The 25309-nt window shown below is 39.8% G+C and overlaps 1 protein-coding gene and 1 long non-coding RNA gene across 3 annotated transcripts in view; one reads left to right on the top strand and one right to left on the bottom strand.

The window, feature by feature from the left end:
- gfra4a (GDNF family receptor alpha 4a) overlaps positions 1–25309 on the bottom strand; it is a 169180-nt gene that overhangs the window by 36957 nt on the left and 106914 nt on the right. Inside the window, exons 1-3 of one of the 2 annotated variants that reach the window (XM_037796816.1) lie at positions 17340–17411; positions 3299–3580; positions 310–390 (exon numbers count right to left, since the gene is read on the bottom strand). In XM_037796816.1, coding sequence (XP_037652744.1) covers positions 310–390; positions 3299–3569 — 352 coding nt within the window. In that variant the 5' untranslated portion in view covers positions 3570–3580; positions 17340–17411. Of the gene's footprint in view, positions 1–309; positions 391–3298; positions 3581–17339; positions 17412–25309 lie in introns of those variants that run through there. The other variant, XM_037796815.1, reaches the window with a different exon arrangement.
- On the top strand, positions 1791–9452 carry LOC119504572. The gene is made up of 4 exons (XR_005210592.1): positions 1791–2209; positions 3135–3262; positions 3379–3608; positions 8418–9452. It is a non-coding gene; the product is annotated as an uncharacterized LOC119504572 (long non-coding RNA).

Raw genomic sequence — 25309 nt, 5'->3', positions numbered from 1 at the left:
AAATAGGTAATTAATCTGTGCCTCGGAGGCTAACAGCAGCACATACCAGCCCTGCGGCTTGCCCACAGGCTCAGAGGCAAGACAGAAGCAAAGTGTGGGTTGTTACTCATCAAACACTTTGCGAAACCCACCTGCATATACCTCCGTCTACTCTGTCAAAACGACGCCGGGTAACATCTCGATTTGCTCCTTCTTTGACACAGAACTTTGGTCGGGACCCACTTAAGTTTTTTTCTGTTGTGAAAAATGGATGTTTTTTTTTTGCAGAAGCAGAGAAACACTCGTAGCGGTGGCAGCTCGCCCACTCACCTGCAGCAATAGAGGCCAGACGCACGTAGTCGGAGCCCCTCTCCTCCGGTTCATACGGGTAGTCCTCCACCAAGTTGAGTCCTGCCAACACAGAGGAGAGAGGTTAGCGCTGTTGTCATGACAACCCAAAATAATGGTCTTTTTCTTCTTTTTTTAAAAGCAGAATTTGTCTTTTCAGTGTCCTGAAACACTGAAAAAAGCACTCTGTATATCTCATAAAAGTTACATACAACGTTGCAAGGCATAGACCGAATAATTCTTGCATGGCTGAATTAACCTTTGGGGCAACATATTGACATCCCACCCCCTTAACTACCGCCCTCTGTGCGTTGTGTATCTACCCTGTCAAGTAAAGAAAAACATTCTGATTTATAAAAACCTAATCCACTTGGAAACGTGCGCACATTTCCTTGTCAAGTTTTTTTTCTAAATCCCAATTTATGCTTAGAAAGTGGCACACATTTATATATAAGTTATATATGAGAACCCAGATGATCAGAGACCAACCAGTACTATGGAAATACTAAAATTATTGTACAACACATCAAACAACAACATTGGTGCCTACCATTGCACACGGTCCATATAATAAATAGTATAATATACATAAATAAAATGCTGGATTAATACTACCTGCCTCCATGTTTTTGTTTTCACCTCATTGACAAGTAAGCTAGCTGCCCCGATCCTGTGACCGTTATATAGTACTGTATAATCTTTATTTTTTAAAATGAACAACCTCAACCTTGTGAGTATGTGTGTGTACTTTTACATGCAATATGTGTTTTCTTGTCTGTTTTCTTTTTACTGACCTGTAAAGTGTACAGAGACTCGGTGTAATGTTCACTTTAAATAGTTGAAGTTATTTTTTTAAACAAGTTTATTTTATTAAACAACTTGATTTTGAAATGTACACAATGTGAGCACGATATAAACTAAAATAATAAAGGAGATTTTGAAACTTATTTCACATTATTCTTGACTAGTGCTTATTGAAAAGGTTGAACTCTGAAATAAATTAATTACAGTGACAAACACGGCAACAAAAGCAGGTTATATGAGGTTGAAAACCAATTAGCTGCCTTTTAACTTATAAAACAGGTCAATCAGCAATCAGCACTTTAATATGAAGGTTCTCAGAGCAGCAGGAGTTTAGTGAAGGAGCTGTGGAGAGGCAACACAGACAGTCTTTGCCCAAACTGCAACATGAGTTCATAAATGCAGTTTATTGAATGCATCAAAGTGAAGAACAAACACAAAAGGCTGCATTAACAAAGACCCACGAAGTAAAACTTAAAGATACATTTTCAGATGTGTGGGTAACTTATAACCTTTGTTTCAAGAGCATTTAAATGACTGTATACCAGAGTGAAGCAGGTCCTAACTATGTCGTCACGGTGCAGGCAGGGAGGACCAAATGGAGTGCTAAATGAAGAGATTCAATGAAGATACTTTTAATCAAACCAAAGGTCTTACAGGTTACGAAAAGGCAGGCAGGAACAGCTGATCACAAGGGAACAAACTTCTACAGTAAGGAAAGATGAACCAAGGTGGTATAAACAGTTACTGACCGACTGACTGAGAGCAGGTGAGCAGGAGGTGAGGTGAGTGCAGGACTAATGAGGAACAGGTGAAACTGATCAGGGCGGGGCAGACAGTCAAAAGGGCGGGAAAACACACAAAAACAGGAAGTAAAACCAAACATGACACATGGGGAGTGAACTTTCAAAATAAAATAGGAAACAGACGAAACAAAAACCCAATAAGACCATGACATACTACATGCTGAAATAAATCTGAAATGCTGTTAAAACTACGGAAACATTTTAATCTCAACATCAAGATATCCTTTGGGCTGCAAATCACCAAATCAATGTTTACTGGGGTGGAACAGCTACAGGTAACAAAAAGAAATATAACATTTACCTATTAGGTGGTTGATATATTCTGCTAAACTGAAACTTAATACTACCCATCTTCAAGAAGTGTTTGCTACAGTTGTTTCAGATATTTTTAAATAGGCCTACTTTTAATTTTACTTTTTATTCTCAGGAAAGAAAACTGAATAATTCGCCCCTCTGGTGTGAACTTGTGTGAATCTCTGGTATAAACTAGGCTAATATTCATTAGTTTTCATTCTTTCAGTCATTCGTTTTGTTGCCCCTGCTTGAGTATTTCTTTCTCTTAGTACTCTCCATTTCTCTCTCTGTCTCTCACTCACTGAAGGTCCTTTCAGACACAATGCGACAACGGCACCACCGCCGGGAAAAGACATTTGTTGTATCTCTATTGTTGTCCGGAGGACACAGTAGGGCTTATACAGAATGTACAGTGCCACAAACATGTTGAGATAATGAAAAGGAAAAAGAAATAGTGTAAAACCATGTCATGAATCAGAAGAAATACGGGAGAATTGTGACCTCGGGAAGAAACCGAGAGGGCAACGAAAAACGGGAGTCTCCTGAGAAAATCGGGAGGGTTGGGAAGTATGAGATGTAGTGGAATAGAAGTATAAAGGAGCATAAAAGGGAAATACTCAAGTACAAGTACCTTGAATTTGTACTTAAGTACAGTACTGTAGTATATGTCCTTACGTACATTCCACCACTGGTTATACTGTTGCACTCTTTTCAGTTGTTTTGAATATAAAAATATATGCTAAATGGCTTAATTTGAATGTAATTGTACCACAAATAATAGGGTCCAATGAGGGAAATGGTATAAAAGTGCAGAGTATTTTGAATAAGCACAACAGTGATAAAACACAATTAGTGTGGGTGGAACAAAAGTGATTTTTGACACAATAATCACTCTTTTTATTTCAGCCTGGAATTTACTGTTGATCTCTGTGGAGGCGGAAGCCTAATTCGTGTGTAATGGGCGGCACACGCTTGATAATCCCAATAACATCCTGTAGCTGTTGACGCCCACCTCTCGGGATCACAACCATCAGGTAGTGTGTGTGTGTGTGTGTTAACGGCGGTCTTACCGTGCAGCACAGACTGATGCAGACTCCAGTAGATGCTCAGGCAGTTCTTCTCCTTCTTCATGCCTCGTTTACACTGGCAGCCGTGCAGAGGAGTGGACAGCAGTGCCGTCATGGCATTCTCGCACTGGTTCCGCGCCCCGGGCCCCAGCTTCACGCTGCCGTCCCCCGCCACACACTGCCTGAGGGTGCGCAGGCGCGGGCTGCAGGTGTCGTCGCTGGAGCAGGTGTCTCCGGCACGCAGGCAGTCCCTCCCGCCTGCAGAGAGCGCCATGCGTGGGACTCCTACAGGACGAGACAGACAGAGGGACAGGTTAGTGTCATGTTGTGGTCCCCCATGGTGAGACCTGTGGTCTGTGGATGGGTTTCTGTACGCTCGTTCAGTTCAACATAACATTTTAGAGGCTGTTTTGGACATAAAAATAATACCATTCGTTGAGTATTAATCCAACAAACTGAAGCCCAAATAAAACTAACAAATTATTAACAATTATTAAGACTGCAAGTTAAAGAACAGCTCAAACTCAACGACACAAAGGAAACTAATGAAAGAGTGATTATACGATGACGATGACCAAGTTGTTGTACCATGGATTTTCTAAATTAACTGGCACTAAATCATTCAAAGTGCTGTAATTTCTCTGAAGGCAGTGTACATATCTTGAGACAAGAAACACAACTGGAAGAAAAATTAGGAAAATACAAGGATTATACAGCACAAGACTCAAAGTGGCGACATTGGAACAAAGCTGCAAATAAATCCATCAGCAGGATTGAATGAATGATGGAGAAAATGTGAATGAAACAATCTTGTGTTACTTTTATTCAACCTACTTAATGTTGCAAATCTTGTGCCAATAATTATTTAACTGGGATTTTTCCTCCCAAAAAAAGACAATTATGCAGTGCTTTGAGTTTGGGCATAGATGAAAAAGTATTAATATGACATTAAGATGTTTCTTTTTCATTAAAACCCTGTACAAATTACAATACATCTGTTCTTATTCATCATTTATCCCTCCCGTACCAGTTGTACCACACATTGAGCTGTTGGTTAAAGCCCAGCTTTGTCCTACTGAAGAAGTACAGGGGTTTTAGGTTTACATATTTATTAGGGCTGTCAAAGTAAACGCAATAATAAAGTGTTAACGCTAATTTGTTTTAACGCCACTAATTTCTTAAATGCATTAATGCTACTTGCGATTTTAAGGTTGTAGATGGCACAGGAAGGAGGCTAAATAATGCTCCAAACTTACGCTAAATTTTGGTGAGGAAAAACTGTCATGGCCATATTCAAAGGGGTCCTTTGACCTCTGACCTCAAGATATGTGAATGTAAATGGGTTCTATGGGTACCCACGAGTCTCCCCTTTACAGACATGCCCACTTTATGATAATCACATGCAGTTCGGTGCAAGTCATAGTCAAGTCAGCACACTGACACACTGACAGCTGTTGTTGCCTGTTGGGCTGCAGTTTGAGCCATGTTATGATTTGAGCATATTTTTTATGCTAAATGCAGTACCTGTGAGGGTTTCTGGACAATATTTATCATTGTTTTGTGTTGTTGATTGATTTCCAATAATAAATATATACATACATTTGCATAAAATAAGCATATTTGCCCACTCCCATGTTGATAAGAGTATTAAATACTTGACAAATCTCCCTTTAAGGTACATTTTGAACAGATAAAAAATCTGCGAATAATTTGCAATTAAATATTTGAATCGACTGACAGCCCTATATTGTAGTAAACAACTTTAATTAAAAATGTACACCATGTGAGCACAATATAAACAAAGATAATAAAGGTAGACTTTGGGGGATTTTGAGTGGTCTGGTTCTCCGGGGATAGACGCTCACTTTGTAATCCAGCTCTAACTTCACTGAAGAGAAGTTAAACTCCGAAATAAATTAACTCCAGTTACAACAAAAGCAGATTATATGAGGTTGAAAACCAATTAGCTGCCTTTTAACTTATAAAACAGGTCAATCAGCAATCAGCACTTTAATATGAAGGTTCTTAAAGCAGCAGGAGTTCACTGAAGGAGCTGTGAAGAGGCAACACAGACAGTCTTTTGCCCAAACTGCAGCATGCAGGAGTTCATAAATGGAGCTCATTTAAGCCATAAAGGTGAGTGGTCTTGAGAATCGAAATAGCATTGACAAAGACCCACTAAGCATAATTTAAATTAACGTTTTTTAAATGTGCGGGTAACTCATAACTTTTGTTTTAAGAGCATTTAAATGACTGTAAGCCAGTGTGACGTAGCTCCTAACTATGTCACGGTGCAGGCAGGGAGGACCCAGACGAAGAGCTGTTTTTCGACTGTGTGAAAGAATCTAAATTAAAAGGTGAACAACAGCAACTTCCATTACGTTTTCTAAAGTTGTAAGCCTTCTGAGAGACAGATTAAAAAAAAAGATGCAGCAGATATCAGGACTTGTTTCTCCTCTAATAATGGTCAAGCTATGAAAACTCTGGATCCTACTTTCAATCATGAAACTTATTTGCATCCTTTGTTAGACCTTAATCAATGCAACTTTATTTATATAGCACCTTTCAAACAAGTCAAATGCAATTCAAAGTGCTGGACAGACGATTGACAAAAAAAAGAGTGTTAAAAATGGATTTAGAGACTAATGCACACCAAAACAACCAATATAAAAGTTCATTGAATAAGAAAGCAATAAGAGATGGGTATTTAAGATAATAAAAGATAAATAAAATACAAGGAAATAAAAATAACAATAAAATAAATAAATAAAACTACACAAAATAAGCAGATTGTATTAAAATAATACTATTTTAATAAAATAAAATAGATAATAATGATCAGCAATAAAATGTTGATCAAATAAAATAGAGTAAAATAAACATTATAAAACACTATTAAATGCCCACGTCTCACAAACACCAAGCCTTAGCTCAGACAACATTGACGACATCACTACGACCTCATCAGGGTTATTTTGTCAGGCTTGTCGAAGCCCCTTCAGAGCCACAGAAGACTATTGTAGATGATAGATAGATGATTATAAAACTGTTTTTGAAGCATTACTCCTCGTTGCAAGTAAATTGACTCTGATGTGTAAAAATCGGTGGATTGTTCTTTAACCAAATTAAAACAAATTGGTGAATTAATGTGAGCGTTTCTGATCCACTGAATCACAACTAAAATAATGTAAATTGTATTGAATTAAATAATTGGATTACATTTTTACATCCCTTGTCAGAAGCGATCAAACACGGCCAAAGATCCGTCTCACCACTGTATTCCGGCATTTTTAAAATTACATTCATAAACCCGAGGGGGGTGCTATATTATTCATGAATTCATGCAGTTGTCACATAGAATACATCTGACACCGCTGACTGGATTTTGATGAAACTCGGGAGGAGGTGGTGGGGGAGGGGGGATGATGCATCTCGCCAATACATCCTGACATGTTCAAAATTACACTGAGGTGTTGCAGCTCGAGTCAAAATAAAGTGTCATATTTGTTACAGATTGGCCCAGAGAGGCGCTGCATCATTTGTAGGGGGAACAACTTGTTTACTGTTGTCTTGTTTCATGTGGCACTAATCACATGCAGGCTTTATCCCCCTGAGGACAGTAAATACTTGTTTATTCCCAGCTGCCTAACAGCTCTTAGACTCACTCTTAAAAATGATGTAGTGTTGTTTAATCCATCCAGGAGTCTGGTTTGGGATAACACAAACGCACATACATATGTTTTAAAATATGCTATTATAAGAGTAAACAAAAGGCAACAACATCTGAGAGAGTCCATTATTGAAGAGTTGCATCAAAAACTTCCGACTTCCTTCTATTAAAAGTTCAATGGAACGCCGCTCAAAGTCGGAGTTCCTACTTGTGAACTCGGGGCAAATCCATCTACCCCGACTTCAAGAAGAATCAGTTGTCTGACGTCACACAGCTACAGAGTGCTCCAGGGATGATGTCTTTTTGTAGGCCAACCAGGAAATTAGCATCGCTTTGGGTTCCCTCGGCAAAAAAGCCGATGAGATTTTTCCATTGGGTTTTGGATTATTGCAGAAAATAAGCTCTGTGGCAAAAACACATTCATGATACCTACACGTTTTGTTCAGCAAGATAATCTCCACACATGAACACCACTTCTTTGATTTTTGAAGTGTGCAAATGTGCAAATTCTATGTTGATTTATTACACGGCTGTGTTCACTACTCGATTCTGATTGGTCAATCACGGCGTTCTGCAGTCTGTAATTTCTCTATAACAGACAGTTGCTATGTATAACAGACTGTTGCTATGGGCGCAGTTCTGATGTCGGACTCTGGAGGACCGTTTTTATGTCAAAATATTGATTTCTTAAGTAAGTAGCGGTGTAATAAGCGGGATAATGTACAGCTAGTGGGTCATTGTTGTGAAAGAATCCCCTTCAGGGCGATGAGAGACAGCATCGCATCCCCCTGTTGGGGATTCTTTCACAACAATGACCGGCTCGTTGTACATTATCCCTTACATAATATATACATCATTTACTTGAAGTAAAGAGTAAAGAGAGAGAGTCTGTAACCATAACTGTACAAAAGCTTGATTTTTGGATTATTTATACAATATTATCCTATTTGTATTATCAATATTTCCTATTTAAATATCACAGTTAATGTCAATACACCCCTATATCCAGCACAATATTTTTCCAAACCAAAGTCCTGGTCAAAGCTGTCCCCCCCCCAAAAAAAAGCAAAGTCCAGCTTTCCAGCTGAAAACTGTCAAATCTCATTAGTCAGCTGTGTTGGCAAACTGTATGAAGGGCTCCTGAGGGATGCCCTCCAGGAAGAAACAATTTCCAAAATTGCCCCATCATAACATGGTTTTATGGCTAACAGATCAGCTGTCACTGCTCTCATTCAGATCCTGCAATGCTGGCACCAAGCACTCAATAATAACCCCCTGTTTTTGACACAATAAAACGCTGTCAGTCACTTCATATACACTGACGGCTGACTTCGGCTCATTGTGAGGAGCTACTGTATCTGAGTGACAGAGAGCCAAAGGGGGCAGGGGGCTTCCTGTGTGTCCGATCGCTGGGAAATTGTTCCCATCACACTTTGTCATTTGCATCAACAGACTGGATTCACGTCCGCCTCCCTCTGTGATCCCTATGAAATATGCCAATGACCTCACATTCTCTACCAGGCCTGACTCAGAAGGCTTTAGATGCTGTGGCTGAATGGAGACAGGATATTTCACAAGTCTCTCCACCTTTAACCTACTTGGAGTGCAGATATCATCTGACCTGTCATCATGGGATGCCCCCATTCTCTGTTTGAGAAAGAATGTTAACCAAAAAACAGGAAGTAAAACTGGCTGGAGGGGGGGCTTTAAGTATATGCACTCAAAGACACGGCCAAGGATCCATTACCTCGGTGTTGCAAAAAGCGCCGGTCTCCCATGTGGCGTTCTAAAACAAATTTACCTGACCTTCATTAGTCCGATCCTTGAGTATACTGGCCCAGTTTGTGGTGGGCTGACTAAAGGCCTCTCCGAGGAGCTGGAGTGAAAGGCGTGATGAGGCCACCCTGCAAACCCTCACCAACATACTCAAAGACAGTTCATCCCCTCTGCACAGTTTCCTGCCTGCAGCCTCAACACCCTGGCTCACTTCGTAGGCGCAGGGACATTATAGTGTCCATGAGTTGGACCAAAAAACCTGAACTTTCCTTTATCCTCCATGCTTTTACATTGTCTTAAGCTGAAAACACACTGCCGTCGCAGCACCAATAGGAAGCGTTGCGCTGCAGCGCGTCTAGAGTATTTTTACACAGTGTTATTACTACTTTTACTAAAATTTCTTCTAAGTCTGCATTAAAGGGACTGTTTGTAACTTCTTACACGTATAAATCATGTCAAACTTTAATAAATGAAACACAATCACAATAGTCAAAAGACAAGGATTCATTGTCTGTGTGCTCTGGATATATGCACCAAATTTCATGGCAATCCATCAAAAAATCATTGAGATATTTCAATCTGCACCAAAGCGGTAGATGGACTGACCGACATAGAGCCATCCCTGGAGCCATCCCTGGAGCCATGCAGCAGCAGCCAGAACAAACTCCTATTGTGCAGCCAAACTTTGTTCAAAAACCCACAAAACTTTATTTTCTACTCTACTGAAATCCCCAGAGTTTCCAAACACCAAATACGTCAGGCTGGATTTCGGTGAAATGTGTATAAAATGATGCATAAGACATTTGAAAGATTTCCATTTGAGGGAAAGGTGCAGCCGTAAAAATATTGAGTCTGAGGTTTGAATATGTCACCCGGTGTAAACACATAAAGAGCTGGAACAAGCTGAGACAGAATATATATGAAATACTGTCAGACGGGGTGAAATAAGAGGATTTCTCCAACTTTAAAGAAACTGTATGATAAGGGGTTAGTTAAAAAAAATAAATTATCATGCTTTTCGTGCTTCTTTTGTGCATCAACATTTTGTGACTTTAAAGAGGACATATAATGCTCTTGTGCTTTTTCCTCTTTCCTTTAGTGTGTTGTATAGTTTTTGTGCATTTAAAATCTGTAAAGACACAAAGCCCAAAGTCCAGGCTAGAGGGAGTTATCTACCCAACAGAAACAATGCTCCTGAACTGCCTGAAACGCCTTGATTGAAGTCCCGCCTTTTCTTCCGTAACGTGGTGATGTCACCAAGTAACACCTTTGCATAACAGCTAGTTTGGCACACCCTCAAGAGGCCTCAAACAACGCTAGTTAGAGCGCAGCTGGAGCAGAGACATGTTGTAGTAGAAACCCCAAATAATAGATCATATGATAGGTCCCGTTTCAAAATATAATAAGTATTCTAGAAATGCTTAAAATCTAAAAAGATAGTGACTGGTTTTAAATAGAGGTAGACCGATTAATCGGCGCCGATAGGACGTTTTACAAACTATCGTTATCGGCAGAACTGGGCTCTGTTAGTGGCCGACGTCTGCACAGCCGCCACCAGTCACACGAGGACGTACATCACTGTTTTGCGTGGAGACTCCCTACACAAAGTCAAAGTGGAGGGAGAAAAAAGTTATCTCCCGAATATATAACGAAACACAATCAGCTCTTTGTCCCGAATACAAAACAGGCAGGAAAAGAAATCAATCAGTGTTATTTTCACTTGCTTACTCTACCAATCTGGCGTTTTCTCTTACAAATAATCCAGCCACATAACCTTCCATTCATGAAATTAAATCACACACTTAAGGATCCTCCTAACAGCGGGAATATGCACCAACGTTAATGGTTTGCAATAGTGGCATTTAGCAATGTAACGGGAAGCCCAACAGAAGTAATCCTGGCTGGTAATACTGTAAGACACAGAACAGCATTGCAAATGAATAGAACATTTTCGAATGATGTAATCCACCAAATCAAACTTCAGAGTGACAAAAAAATTATGCGTATGCAAAAGTAGCCGACAAGGCTATCATTATTATTGTCAGCCTTTAAAAATCCACTATCAGTCGACCCCTAGTTTTAAACAAATGAGAAGAATTGGTCATCCACTGCTTTACAGATTCCCAGACATCATGTCCACAAGCATTTCTGTGTCACTGACTACTTTGTGAGACGTTCTGTGCAGCGAGTCGATTCACTAATTAAATCCTAATCAAATTTGATTCCATCACGGCTCAATCATGTGATAAAGAGCGAAGGCAGTTTCCCAATAAAGGGAAGAGTTTGCTCATTTTCACTAGCAGACTGACAAAACTGTCAGATTTCTACATCTTCGTTTGGCTCAAACTGAACTCTCACCGGGTTACGTGACTCTGGAGATGATCAGATAAAACAGAAAAGGGTACAACATATCTGAGTCAAAGTCTGCATCCAAAGCTGAAGCCGGCTGTATTTGTAGAAAAAGGGTTAACTGCCATGCGCCCGACAGGAGGCCTCTCAACCTTTCCAAGGAGTCAGCTAATCTAGAGGCAGGCTGTCAATAAAAGTCTAGACAGACAGTGATGCAAGGAGAGCGTTGCTATGGGTTTGGGGGTGTTAGTGGATGCTATTGAGAGAAAGCATCTGCCACTCAAGCTAAGAGCTCATCTTCGCTGAGGTCTTGACAGACGGCACTTAGTGTGCCAAAAGAAATATCCCCTTCAACAAGTCATTTATTCCACTATAGAGCCTTAAAATCTGATGTATATCATGTGAAGCGAACTGCAGGGTGAGATAATGTCATTCGTTTTCAATGCAAATCAGCTCCACTTGTGGGTTGTCTTGTATCAAGTGATGGTACCTTGGAAAAAAGCGGAGGAATCAGCCTTATGTCAAAGATACTTCACTCGCTCTTAAAATGCAGATTTGCATTTGAAATACATGATATCATCTCACCCTGTGGTAGTTTCCTTCACTCTGTTTAAGAGAAACAATATTTAAACCTATTTAGAGATTTCAGTAACACTTCATGTGACAGGTCTGCAAATTCCATGGTAATTAGGTGATAATTAGCAAGTAAACTATTTGAAATTTCTATGGAATTACTGCCAAATTACCCCAATATTTACCTCAAAATTGATAAAAAATGACTTTATCATAAACATGATTTAATAATTATATGCTGAAATAGCATATAATGATTAAAATAGGGCCCTTAGGCTTGAGAGGCGGCTTTGCGCTGCTCTTCATCGGAGGTGGAAAACTAATAGAAGACACTTCTGATCAGGCAGAAATCTCATCATTGTGACTTATTTTCAAGTTATTTGCTAATTATTGAGGATAATATGGACTATCCATATTTATGGAAATAAAGCATATCAATTAACTTTGTATTATTTTCCTGCAAATGTATTCAATTATTATAATAACCCGCTATTTATTACTGCTTATTGGGAAATAGCGGAATATAATTATTAAATAATGTTTATAATAGATATAAAATAATAATAATAATAAAAAAGTCCAGAGTCAAGACAGACAAACAAAGTAGTTTTTGATAAATTTTGAAGTAAATTTTGTGGTGGGAAAAAAATCGATTCACCTATGTATTGCGATTTTTGTTTTTACGATTTTGAAATAGATTTTTTTAATACCAGAATCGATATATTTGCTTCATTTGAGTCTATACGGAGGTAGAAGCAAGTTACCGCTTTTATTGTTGTAGTCTGAGTGACTTGACGTCATATCCGCTCCGTATCCGTCAACCAAAACAAACCGCAGCGAGCCGAAACGAAAAAGTGAAAAAGTGTGGAGGGTCTTCGTGGATAATACCTGCACCCTCACATGTTAAATCCAGCGTGATAAACACTACACATCCAGTAAAGTATGCAAACACTTTGGGTTTCACATATTGACAGGAAAAGCAGAGCTAGATATCACGGCTAAAGCTGCATGCTAACTCTGTCATGGACAGGAAACTTTATCCTATTGCGGTAACGTGCGGTCAAGCCGGCCGTCGCTCTCATCTCCGTAGTCAAATGGTCCGACGCTACGACTGTAGAACATCCATATACTGACATTTATGTTAAATGCATTGAAACGGCCCCGATGGAGCTGACTATGCATGTATAAAGAGAACGGAGCTGACAGGAGAGTTAGCAATAGACTTGGCGAAGTTAGCGGAAGTATACACATGTGACTAAGTCAGGTTTTCAAAATAAGGTGTTACCAAAAGGAACTGTACTGTACATACGAAATACATATTTGGAAATGAGATTGATTGGATTATATTCACCAGAAGTATAAAACATTACATGTCCCTTATAAATTAAACAGAAAATACCTTTTGTGAGGGAAATGTCTTTATTCTTTGATTTTTGGGTTGCTGGAATAAATGTAATAAATAATTCCTGACAATGACATTAGGACATCTCTTACTACATTCATGCTGGAAATAAAACATTTTTACTTTATTAATTTAGATATTTTCCAAAGTAAAAGTCTCTAGAAGTGTATGATTCAACTTTTTCCCCATGGTCTAGTGTTAAAAAGGATAACAAAAATCGCAATATCGAATCACAATACTTAAAAATTGCAATACATATTGAATCAGCACCCAAGAATCGTGATAGTATCGAATTAGGAGATGGGTGTATCGTCCAATCCCTCGTATATATTGGGGTAATTTGGCAGTAATTCCAAAGAAATTTCAAATAGGTTACTTGTTATTTATCACCTTATTACCATGAAATTTGCAGACCTGTAAAATGAAGTGTTACCGAGATTTCTTTTGCTTCTCTTATGTGGAAGAGCAGGTGGGAACAGATCCGTGGGTGGTGTGTGTGGGTGTCCTGATATTGAAGGTGGAGAACAGAAGAACCTTAAAGCCAGGTTTGGCTCCCCTCTGCTTCAAGGCAAAAGAATAAAAAAAAATAAAAAAAGCCCCTGGTGAGCAGCAACAGTGCAAATCTTATTAAATTGTAACTAATCCGGTGTGGAGAGAGGTTTGATATTTGTCTGAGAAATTAAGCAGTCCTCCAGATTGTGGGAGATAACCGTTTGCCTGGAAACGCAGCCGCTGCGCACCGGCAGTTCAAAGAGAGACAGTCAAAACCAATTAGGAGAAATCAGCTGCCTTGTCATTCAGATTCGTTCCATCCTATATGCCTTCCTGTTTATCCCACTGAGGTAAATAATCTGTTTGAGCTCTCTCTCTCTCTCTGCGCTTTTTTTGTTTGTTTCTATTCGTCTTTGTGTCTGTTTCTCTCTGATTTCCTCTCTGCTCTCCTTTTCCTCTTATCTGTCTGTTCTCCCCCTCCTTTTCTCTTTTCTCTCTCTGGCATGCAAACACACCTGGTACGGTTCAGGGAGCAGATTCTGAAAATTCAAGGAAATATTTTCAAGGAAATGGGTCATCCAAAAACAAAACTGCTTTCGCTTTTACCTCCTCTGATCTCGGACAGTAGGAGCTTCATACTCGCAACTAAAAACAAAAACAGCAAAGACGAATCTGCAGTGTTTTGTTGACAGACAAAGCGTGCGAGTTTCCACATTAGCATTAACTGAAATGATCTTTTTGTTGACAGAGTTGTGGGACACGAATTGAATGAAACCCAGGTCCTGTAAACATGTTGATTTACAGCTGCAAGTATTAAGATACGACTTAGTACAGAGAAGAACACCTTACAGCCAACACAAAATATCTAGGGCTGTCAAAGTTAATTGCTTCAACGTATAAACGCAATCGATCTTTCGGAGGTTGTAGCGGGTTTTAAAGCTAAAGTGAAGATACTGGTATTATATGAAACTAGAAAACTTAATGAATCCATTGATACCAACCATGTCATACTAGCTTGTCGCGAAGGAGATTAAATAACGCTCCAGACTTGAGTTCAATTTTGGCAAGGAAAAACTAACATTGGCCATTTTCAAAGGGGTCCCTTGACCTCTGACCTCCAGATATGTGAATGAAAATGGATTCTATGGGTACCCATGAGTCTCCCCTTTTACAGACATGCCCACTTTATGATAATCACATGCAGTTTGGGGCAAGTCATAGTCAGCACACTGTAACACTGACAGCTGTTGTTGCCATGTTATGATTTGAGTATATTTTTTTATGCTAAATGCAGTACCTGTGAGGGTTTCTGGACAATATTTGTCATTGTTTTGTGTTGTTAATTGATATATACATACATTTGCATAAAGAAAGCATATTTGCCCACTCCCATGTTGATAAGAGTATTAAATACTTGACAAATCTCCCTTTAAGGTACATTTTGAACAGCTGAAAATGTGTGATTAATTTGCGATTACATATTTTAATCGACTGACAGCGCTAAAAATAACCTTTCTCATCCCCCTCTCTCTGTCTGTCTCCACTCACGTCTCTACTCAAAGCAAACAGGTGTAGTGAAGGCGGGAGAACTCATCGGGTGGTTCTTCACGTCTCTCTGCCTCCCACCTGAACCCCAAGCTCCTCTACAGCCACCAGGCATCAGTCACTGCCATCAGCCGCCAGCTATCAGTCAACCAGAGACAACGCTTCCTTTAAAATCTAGAAGAGCTGCTCCACATGAAGAAAGCTCAATAAGATTCAGTCCCCGATAACTGATGTTAATCATTGTGAGGAGATCATAAAATGACTCGTGGTGATAAAACTGGGAGAACAGAGAGATTTATGTCAATGATATGATATACATATTATGTGTTCGCATGCAGTACGCTTGACTTTTTATGTGAGTAACTATCCCAGAAAACAAACAACTTTACTGCTCATTCATCTTTAGAGTTGTGTTCCCTAAGGAGTGTCCATACAGCGTCTTTTTTCAATTGTTCCCAATGAGGAGAGAGGGGATGCGGCCGCCCAGAGAAACAGCACTGCACCCAGCGTCTTTTCTCAGAGTGCTTTGATTTTTTTGTGCGGCCGCTCAGATGGCTTCTTGAAAATCTCTGAACTTTGCCAGCGCTTTTCTGCCAGAAAAAAAACACACTGGAAAATCAGACTAAAGGGAGAATCAGGTCTAGGATTTATTAATATTTCATTGTTGGGTTATAAATGCCTTGTGTTCTTAATTTCTATTAATTGTATGATTATTTTAATAATTGTTTAATTATTTGTAAATCCATACTTTTGTCCATTCTACCTTTTTATTTCCTTTTGTTTTAAGTTTTAGAGATTTGGAGTCATATTTCCTCTTCTTTGACAGCAACTCCTGCTCTGTGACTGAAACAATTTCACTCAGTGGCCACTTTATTAGGTACACCTATAAACTGTGATGCAACCAAATACAACGGCTCAGCCATTAATTCTACTTTTACAAACACATAACGTTCAGTTTTGATTGACACCGACAGAGACGGATTATAGTTTTCAGTGGCATTGATCTAGGCTGCATTATATCGAGAGGTGCGTCTAATGTTTTGGCCACCACACTTACAAACATTAGGGGGGATTTTTGATTTATCTTTCAAATAATTTATCAAGCAAAAGTGCCAAACATTTGTTGATTCTACATTCTCACAGATGAGGACTTGTTGCTTTTCTCTTTTTCATATTATTGTAGATTGAATGTCTTTGGGTTTTGAACTGTTTTGGACATAATAAGCACTTTGAACACATCATCTTGGGCTCTAAGAAGTTGTGACCAGTATTTTTGGACATTTTATGGACTAAATATAACCCTATTTCCTAGAGATTATATTTACTGTATATACTGCTTATCATAGGACTTTGACTTATACTATACTTACCCTTTCCTTTAGTCTGTTATATAGTTCTTTGTGCATGTAAAAGGTCTGCCAAGCTACAAAACCAAAATGTCCAGGCTAAAGGGAGTTACTCTCCCCCACAGAAACACTGCTCCTGAACTGCCTGAAACGCCCTGATTGAAGTCCTGCCTTTTCTTCTGTAACGTGGTGATGTCACCAAGTTACACATTTGCATAATGGCATGCCCTTAAACAAAGCGAGTTAGAGCGGAGCTGGCGCAGAGTCCGAAGAGTGTGGTTTGGTGCATGTTGTAGTAGAAACCCCAAATGCAAGTATGACCCTGAAAATAAGTACAATAGGTCCTCTTTAAGTGAAAAGTATTATTGAATTGATACTGAAAAATCATCATTTACTCCAGCTCTAGTTGTGGGTTTGTAAACTCGATTGAGACATTGTATGTACTATTGAGTTAAACAAATAAACTTGACTTTTTGTTCTCTTAATGCAGTGGAACAAAGATTTTTAAGAGACTATTCCCAAGATGGCCAAAGACAATGCAGCATTCAGCAAAATCCTTTCAGTGAGTCGACGCAGCGACTCTTAAACTTTTAGTTCCAACTCCAAGTTTACAGCACCGACTGAACAAAAGATCTGAGCTGAGTTCGAGCTGATGTTGTTGTCGACTACAGATGTTGCATGAAAGCCATCTTTCTCTCCATCAGTGTCTGCATGGCTGAGCGACTCGCTATATAGACAGTATGATGAATCCTATTAGAGATAACAAGCTCTTGGATTGTTTGGTAAATCTTTGACAGTAGTACCAAGGGGCCGTACTTTTGTTACTCCATAGTGTAGTTCCTTATTAGCTAACTGTGCGTCCCCGAACACTTTTTAACCGAGATGACTCACTGTCTCTGTTGGGCTTTTCTTCTAGTACGTTGTCTCTATTTTCACAGCTACTAATAATGCCCTCTCGCCTCCTCGGCACTGTTCGCAAAAACAACAAAAAAAGCAATAATCTTCCCATAAATGCACACAAACACAAACGTCAATGTGAAAGAACAAACATAATCATGTAAATACACAGTCACACAATGGTGAGAAAACAACTTAGACACTTTAGTTTTGCAGCTTCTTCGGAAATTAATTGGTCATCAAAATACGCTGTGATAGGCTCCTTTTCGTCTCTATCATTGATTCAGCAAAACATGATGAAATTTAGAGGAGAACCGAGAGACCGCTCTGGGCCGTGATGCAGAATACAAATTCGCTTCCCGGATTCCTCAGTGACTAATCCATCCCGAAGAAAGTCAATAGCACTCCGCAGCTGTTCCAGGATAACCACGCAACTGCTATTCTCTTTGTCTTGCTAAGAATTCAAAGTGTGTGTGGGCATGTATGTACATCCGCAGACCTGAAAACTTGATGAAAAACTATTTTTACAATTGCCAGAGAAAATAATTTCACTCTTTTGAAGTAGAGATCAGACACATTTATGGCGTGCAAGATAATAATAAATTGATTTTAGAATGAGCTCCTCAGCGGAGTGAATGATGTGACGGCTGGATGAAATGATTATTGCACTGAAGTTAGATTACTAGATCGGTATTTGAAAAGAAATGAAAGACAAAGGCTCAAGACATCAATCAGTAGCTCTAAAATACTCTTTATTGGATAATATGATAATGAAGACAATCTTTATGGGAATATAAATTAAAGGTGCTGCATGAGATTATAATAATAATTAACAAGTTGAATAGCAGTTGTCTTTTGTTGGGAATTTCACATCTTCTTTTAAGTATTTTGAGCTAGAAATGAACCAAACACATGAACTTCAGTGCAAATATATGTACACATTATTACATCGATAGTGTGAGCATTTATAGTTCCTGTTGATGAGGAGGAACATGTGATGGTCAAAAGCTCCAGAGGAAGCCAGTAAGTGGATGTTGAGTTGAGGTTAACTACTTTTTACTCCTCCACATTTATCTCAGGGCTGTAGTTAATTTGCATATTCAGTCTGTACATTCAATTTGAGATAATTATAGATGTTGTCTGGTAAAAATTAAATTAATACAATTTAAGAACGTTTACAGAAAAGAATAAAACAAAACAATAAGTTCTTATATTTTCTTCCTTCTTCTTTTGTTCCTTTCTTTCTTCAGCTGATCTGAGAGCATGGAAATCCCCAATATAGGAAATATTAATAATGATTTACAGACGTCTCTTTCCCAGTGTAAGTCTATAGGAAAGTATTTTTGGGCCCAATGGCATCACTTGACGGACACGGAAGTTGTAGCACCACCGTTTGGCCACTATGTAAAATTGTCTTTAAAGCCCGGTGCTCTTCCTGTATCCAGTTCTCTTTGTAAATCCATGTGCTCCAACAAATGTTGCTAACAGCTAAAAGTTTCCTTGTGAACTTCTGCATTACGTGCATCTACATACTAAGATGTATTCTACACGCGGCTGTGTGCACCGGACTGTGATTGTTCGGCACAAATACACAAACTGCTACAGCCCTAAATGGTGCTACTTTTATGTTACTGCTACTTTATATTTAAGTAAGTTTAGTGCATTTATGTGAAATATAATGATGCCCCCAAAAGAAAAGAGCTCATGGAAATAAAATAAAGATGAGTAGCGATACGATGCAACATTAAACTGGATGTGATTGCTGCTGAACAGAAGAAGAAAGAGAAGAAAATGGTGAGTGGTTAAGTTATTTTACTGCAATCTGCTGCAGTTCCTTGTAGCAGGGACGCTTTAAACTGAGGGTTACTATCAAAAGAAGTTCAAGTGGGGGTGCAGAAAACTGAGAGTCTGTGGCAAGGTCCAACAATGAATCCACCATCCAGCAGAGTACTTCTCTTCTTCTTTTTCTACACATTCATTCAGAGTGTGAAGATGTACGGCTGCCCAGAGTGGGTCAGTTCTTTCTGTTGAGCTGAATACGAGAGTCCTCAGGCTACTGAAAGTTTGCTTCAAACACGTTGGTCAACCACTGGAGAGGTGAAGCCCTCTTCGTCTCTTAAACTGGAAAAAAGAACAAATTCAAGAACCCTTTTGTTCCCAGTTCCTTAGGGATTTTAAATTAGCATTTTTAAATTGGCCTCTTGTCACAGTTAAGTCCAAAAACAAACGCACATGTGAACACAAAGTACCAACAAATACACACACAGGATGACAGAGGCTGCAGTTTTAGTACTAAGATGAAACTGTCTTTGAGTCTCTAAGGACATAATGCTGGATACTATGAGGATGGAGGTATTTGATGCTTTTCTGTGTGATGTTTTAGTGTGCTATATGTTGTCCTGTCACTGGTCACAAAATGAATTTCCATAAAAATTGACAATATTTAGACTAACAGCCTCTGTGAGGCACAGCAGGGCTTTGAGTTAAATGCTAATGTCAGCTTGCTCACAATGACAGTGTTACCATGTGGATGTTAAGCAGGCTTATTACACGGCTGTGTTGAATACTCGATACTAATTGGTCAATCACGGCGTTCTATGGTCTGGTATTTATTTCTAGCAGACCGTTGCTATGTATAACAGACCGTTGCTATGTATAGCAGACCATTGCCATGTATAACAGACCGTTGCTATGTATAACAGACCGTTGCTATGTATAGCTGACCGTTGCTATGGGCGCAGTTCTGATGTCGGACTCTAGAGGACAGTTTTTATACCAAATTATTGATTTCTTAAGTAAGTAGCCGTGTAATAAGCGGGATAATGTACAGCCAGCGGGTCATTGTGTGAAATAAACCCCTCCATCACCCTGTTGGGGTTTATTTCACAACAATGACCGGCTCGCTGTACGTTATCCCTTACATAATGATAACTGTGTTCACCATCTTAGTTTACTACATTTCTTAGTGAAAACTAAACACAGAGCACAGAGCTAGGCTAACATGTTCTCACCCACGACTTGTCAAATATCGCCACTTGGTCAGTTGCCCTACGCTTCATGCTATTGATGCTCTAGATACCCCTCTTGTGTCAGTTTTGGACGTATCAGGGAGAGCATGTCGGTTTTCTTTTCAAAATAAACTTCCAATATAGGTTTACTTACTCAACAAAACTACTTGGTTAGGAAAAGGTTTGTGGTTTGGGTTAAAATAAATATGTTTTTTACGTAAAAGTACTTAAGCTACGTAACAAAACTAAGGTAAAATAAGTCAGCGTTGACTTGGTTTCACACGGCGTATCCTGGGTGAAAGTCCTGTGTTGGTTTGACCCGTCCTACCATCAACACAGACTCGCCCACCGTACATGGGCCCTCTCTCTTACTACATCAGTTGCTCCGATTATCTAATAATGACAGGGATGGGTTTACATTGGAGTTATGCATGTATTTGGTCATAAACCAAAGTATCGGACACATTTCAAATTTAGAGGAAAAGGAAGGAGGGAAATTACCAAAATCATTTGGATTCATCTTCTGTGCACCATGGATACCTGTACTAATTTCTATGGCAATGCATCCAAATGTCAAGATATTTCAGTGGTGGTGCGCCAAATGTACCAAGGCTGAGTCCTTACTTTGCTGCATGTCATCCCCTCTCTCTCTCTCTCTCTCTCTCTCCCCATTTTCATAACTGTCACTGTCACATAAAGGCACAAAAGTCCCAAAAATATTAATAATAAAAAAAGATATTTCCGTGGTGGACTGACCGATGGACTGACCAACAGGCTGACATTGCCAGCCATAAAGCCACGCGAGGAGAAACAAGGTGTACAGCATTATATATGACTGTGTGTTGAGGAATTCATTGAGGCTCATTCACATAAGTGTGGTCCAGCTGGACTCCTGAACAAGTCTTCTGTCCCAAAGTGCGAGCCCATTAGAGGGCACAGCTGACAGCATGCCGAACCTCGTCCGCCGAGCCAGCTGCAGCCACGGCAGGAAGCAAGAAGGAGGGTGTCGTACAAGATGACAATGATCCTGAACCACAGAACAACCGGTTGTCAACTAGACGTCCCATTATCCCCCCCCTGCTCTCATTATGTTATTCCTGTCTTTAGTTGTTTTAATGCGCTGCTCAGATGCACAAAGCAGAACAGATGTTTACACCTCGTATTTGTCAACGGTAAGACGGACTGCGACAAAGAGGGGACTTAATAACTGTTGCAGACCACAATGTTGGTAGGAAAATAAACTTGAAATGTCATCGGTAAAGCGCTCTGTTGGGAGGAAAGAGACGGGGAGAGGATGTTTTTTCATAGTGTCTGTAAATCCAGAGGCTTGATAAAAGAGCTCAATGTCAGACTAGATGTAATTGTTGCCAATTTTTCTCCGTTAGAGAAACAAGGCTATTTGTATCAGCTATTATCTGGGTGCTGTCATTCTGACCTTTAAAATCCTTACTCTTGTTTGAGCACAGCGGATTTGACACTTGACGTCTTTACTGTTGATTGCTTGTAATGTCTGCGACATCAGAGCTGAACCTTATTCCCATAAGAGTTTAAAATATAAAGTACAGAAAAACACTGCTGGGACTGAAGTTAACAGTGAGCTGACATTTACTTTCACTTTTTTTCCGAGTGAATACTGCTCAGGAATAATTATTATCAGTGTTATGCTTTTTCAGTCTAAAATGCTTAGTCAACCTATGCACACATCCATCTGTCCAGTACGGGATGTGACGGCAGCCCAGCTCCAGCTTCGGGCCTGCTGGGAGATGTAATCACACCAGTGGGTCCTGGACGGTCTCCTCCCAGTAGGTCATGACTGGAACACTATTAAAGGATATCTCTCACGCTCCCACAGCAGCAAACCACACCAGTACACACTGAAGATTTTGATAAAACCACATAAAACCAACATTATCTACAAATACGCCATCACACTGGGCACTCTCAGGGCCACACTTGTGCCTTCTTTTGTGCCAAGAAATTGAACACTTTAAAATGACGTGTAGTCTTTGATACCAAGGACAATGTCGGCATAGATTTTCCAAGGAAGGCTAAAATAGTGTGAATCTTCATGACCTGGGACAAAACTTCTACTCCTCCTTCTTGAAAATGTCTGCTTTAACACCTTTGTGTCAATCCATAGCTATAGTTCCCAACATCCCTGTGACAATGAGGAGACGTGGCCACTACTCTGCCACTGAGGAGCTTTGTGACTATAAAGAGATGGTAAAGAGATGGTCACTAACCCTCGAACATTCTTCCATTTCTTTAAGTCCTTCCACCTTTCAACAATCCAATCTAGTTTTCAGGTCATGAGTTTCCTGTCCACGTTGACAAAGCTCGACTCCCTGCCTCGAGTTGCAGAAAAGATTGTTAAAAAAAATCTCTGCCGTCACTTTCAAGTCAGCCTCAACAGCCTCTCTGAACTCCAGCCACGCTACGCCCACGTTTCTGATTCTGCAGCTCATGTACACATACTGTACACTTCCTCAGCTGCCTGTCCTGCAGCGAGCACAGAGTTGCAAACCAGGCAAACTGGAAAACATCCATCTGCAGCTTGACAGCCTCCATCCAACCACTATGGTCTTGGCTTTCCACCATGATAAGCTCCACATTAGGCTTGCCGCAGTAGTCGGTGTTACCGTGTTACACAAATACATTTCTTGCCCACCGTCGCTTGGCTTTTTTTAAATAGAAATAAAACCCATTTAGTTCAGTTTGGCGTATCAGTGCTATGTCATTAATAGACAGTTGGACGACGAATGCTACAAACTCAAAGTGTCTGCTCCGTACGGAGTCAGATTTCACACGTTTCTCACAGGACGAGAGAGAATTTACAGTCAACACAATGGCAGAGGATATGGTGTCAAAGCGAAAAGCGGCTATTTGGCAATACTTCGGATTTAAAACCGAAAAAAGCGCCCTACAGATATTGAGCGACATCTTTTCTTGTAAAATTTCCAATGTAAACGGTAACACAGGTGTTGTCACGAGTTTGTTAAAGCTGAAGTAGGTGAAATTGGAAAAGTTATTTTTATAAAACGGTTGCTATGTCCTGACAGTAGTACATGAAACAGGTAACCTGAAAAAAATCCTCCGGTGCCCCTAACGGCATCTGCAAGATTTCACAGACCTGTAGGAAAACAAGCAGTCAGAGCTGATCTGAGGTCTGCTGTCCAGCTGCCGGCTGTCAATCACTCGCAAACTCCGATCCAAACGGTCAAACTACGCTGATCAAATATGAATCAATATTATGTTACATTAATGCGAATGAGAAAGTTTGTGATGCGGCAGCCATTGTGAAATCTGTTGAAGGAACGCCAAGTTCTGGTCACATGACCGGAGCACAGCCAATAGGAATGCTCTCTCAATGAAATGACCTGTGATTGGTCAAAGTCTCCCGTCAGGGGCTAGATGTTTTAAAGCCTGAAAACAGAGCCATGAGGAGGTGCAGAAGTCTAGTTATCTCTCAGAACACTTGAATTACAATATGCTGAAAGGTTATTATGGCATTTTTGCCCAATAATGCCAAAAATATACTGCCTACTGCCGCATTAACCTGTGGGAAAATGTCCAAACACCTTCTGGCCTCAGCAGCTTTAATGGCAGTAGCTAAAAAACTCCAAACGAAATAATCCTTTGTACAGTAGATTTGGTTCACCAGCCTCTGTATGAGAATCCATAAGCAGAGGTACAGTATATATACACCCTGCTGCTGCTGCTGCTGTTGTTGTTTTCCTTCCTCGCTTCCCCCTCTGCAGGCCTCCCTATTGCAACAACTGTTTCTACTGACATTTGGCACATTTTACTAGCACCCATTCTTGTTGTCTGGCACACAATTTTGCCATAATGATATTTTTTATTTTGTTGCATCACTCTTTCCTCACTGTCCGCTGAACACAAAGAACTGTGAACAGTTGGAGGCTCTCTCCAAAAAAAAAAAAATTGGGGGATTTAAGCTCCTTATTTCTCTCAGCATCTTACTAAATACAAATGCCCAAATAGCTACACATTGAGGTATGAACACACCACTTGCAATACACACTATACAGGCATATCAATATGAAACACGACACACACATGTCTCGTGTCTCTCATACAACCACACAGCCTTGTTCTCATTTGACTTTTTATCTCTGCTGGATGCACAAAAAGTATGAACATCAACACAAAGATACCCAAATACACTTCACATGCTCTCTGGTGAAGCCTCACCTCTTCACGTCACCTCCCCACGTCACCTCCCCACGTCACCTCCCCAGGGTGCCTTTCATGCTGTGTTTCTGTGTGTGCATGTGCGATTGTGAGTTTATACCTGTCTGTGTTTACTAGTGTTGGCTGAGAATTACATCCTTTAACTGTAAGTGTGTGTGTCTTCCTGTCAGCAGCATCCTCGTGTTTATCTATTTACAGCACTTGTGTGTGTGTGTGTGTGTGTGTGTGTAAGCGAACACTCTTACACAAACATTTGCGTACACACATATTTTTTTCTTGGGGCGGAAATAATCTTATTGTTTGAGTTAATCCCAAGTGGGCAGAGCAACAGAAACAAAGCTTCTCTGAACATTCGCAACTAGAAAACTTGAGTGACAAAGAGGGAACTTCTTCAAAATTATTTTTCTTCACTCATAATACTCTTAATATTTATTATCTTGTAAGGTCACTGGGTTAGCCGACAAAGCTTAGCTAGACAGCTCCAGGCTAATATTATTATTTCATATGGATAGATTTCATCATTTTGTCAGTATCAGAAGCTTCTTCCTCCATTAGCTTTTGCTTCTATTAATGTGTATTCAGTTTAAAGGGGACATATCATGCTCATTTCCAGGTTCATATTCGTATTTTGGGTTTCTACTAGAACATATTTACATACTTTAATATTCAAAAAGCACATTATTTTTCTCATTCTGTCTGTCTGAATATATCTAATATATATCTCTGTCTGAAAGGCTCCGTTTT

Source organism: Sebastes umbrosus, chromosome 16 (assembly GCF_015220745.1).
Source record: "Sebastes umbrosus isolate fSebUmb1 chromosome 16, fSebUmb1.pri, whole genome shotgun sequence".
In the NCBI taxonomy this organism is placed as follows: domain Eukaryota; kingdom Metazoa; phylum Chordata; class Actinopteri; order Perciformes; family Sebastidae; genus Sebastes; species Sebastes umbrosus.
The sequence above is the reverse complement of the archived record's forward strand: the minus strand, read 5'-3'. Positions and strand labels throughout refer to the sequence as shown.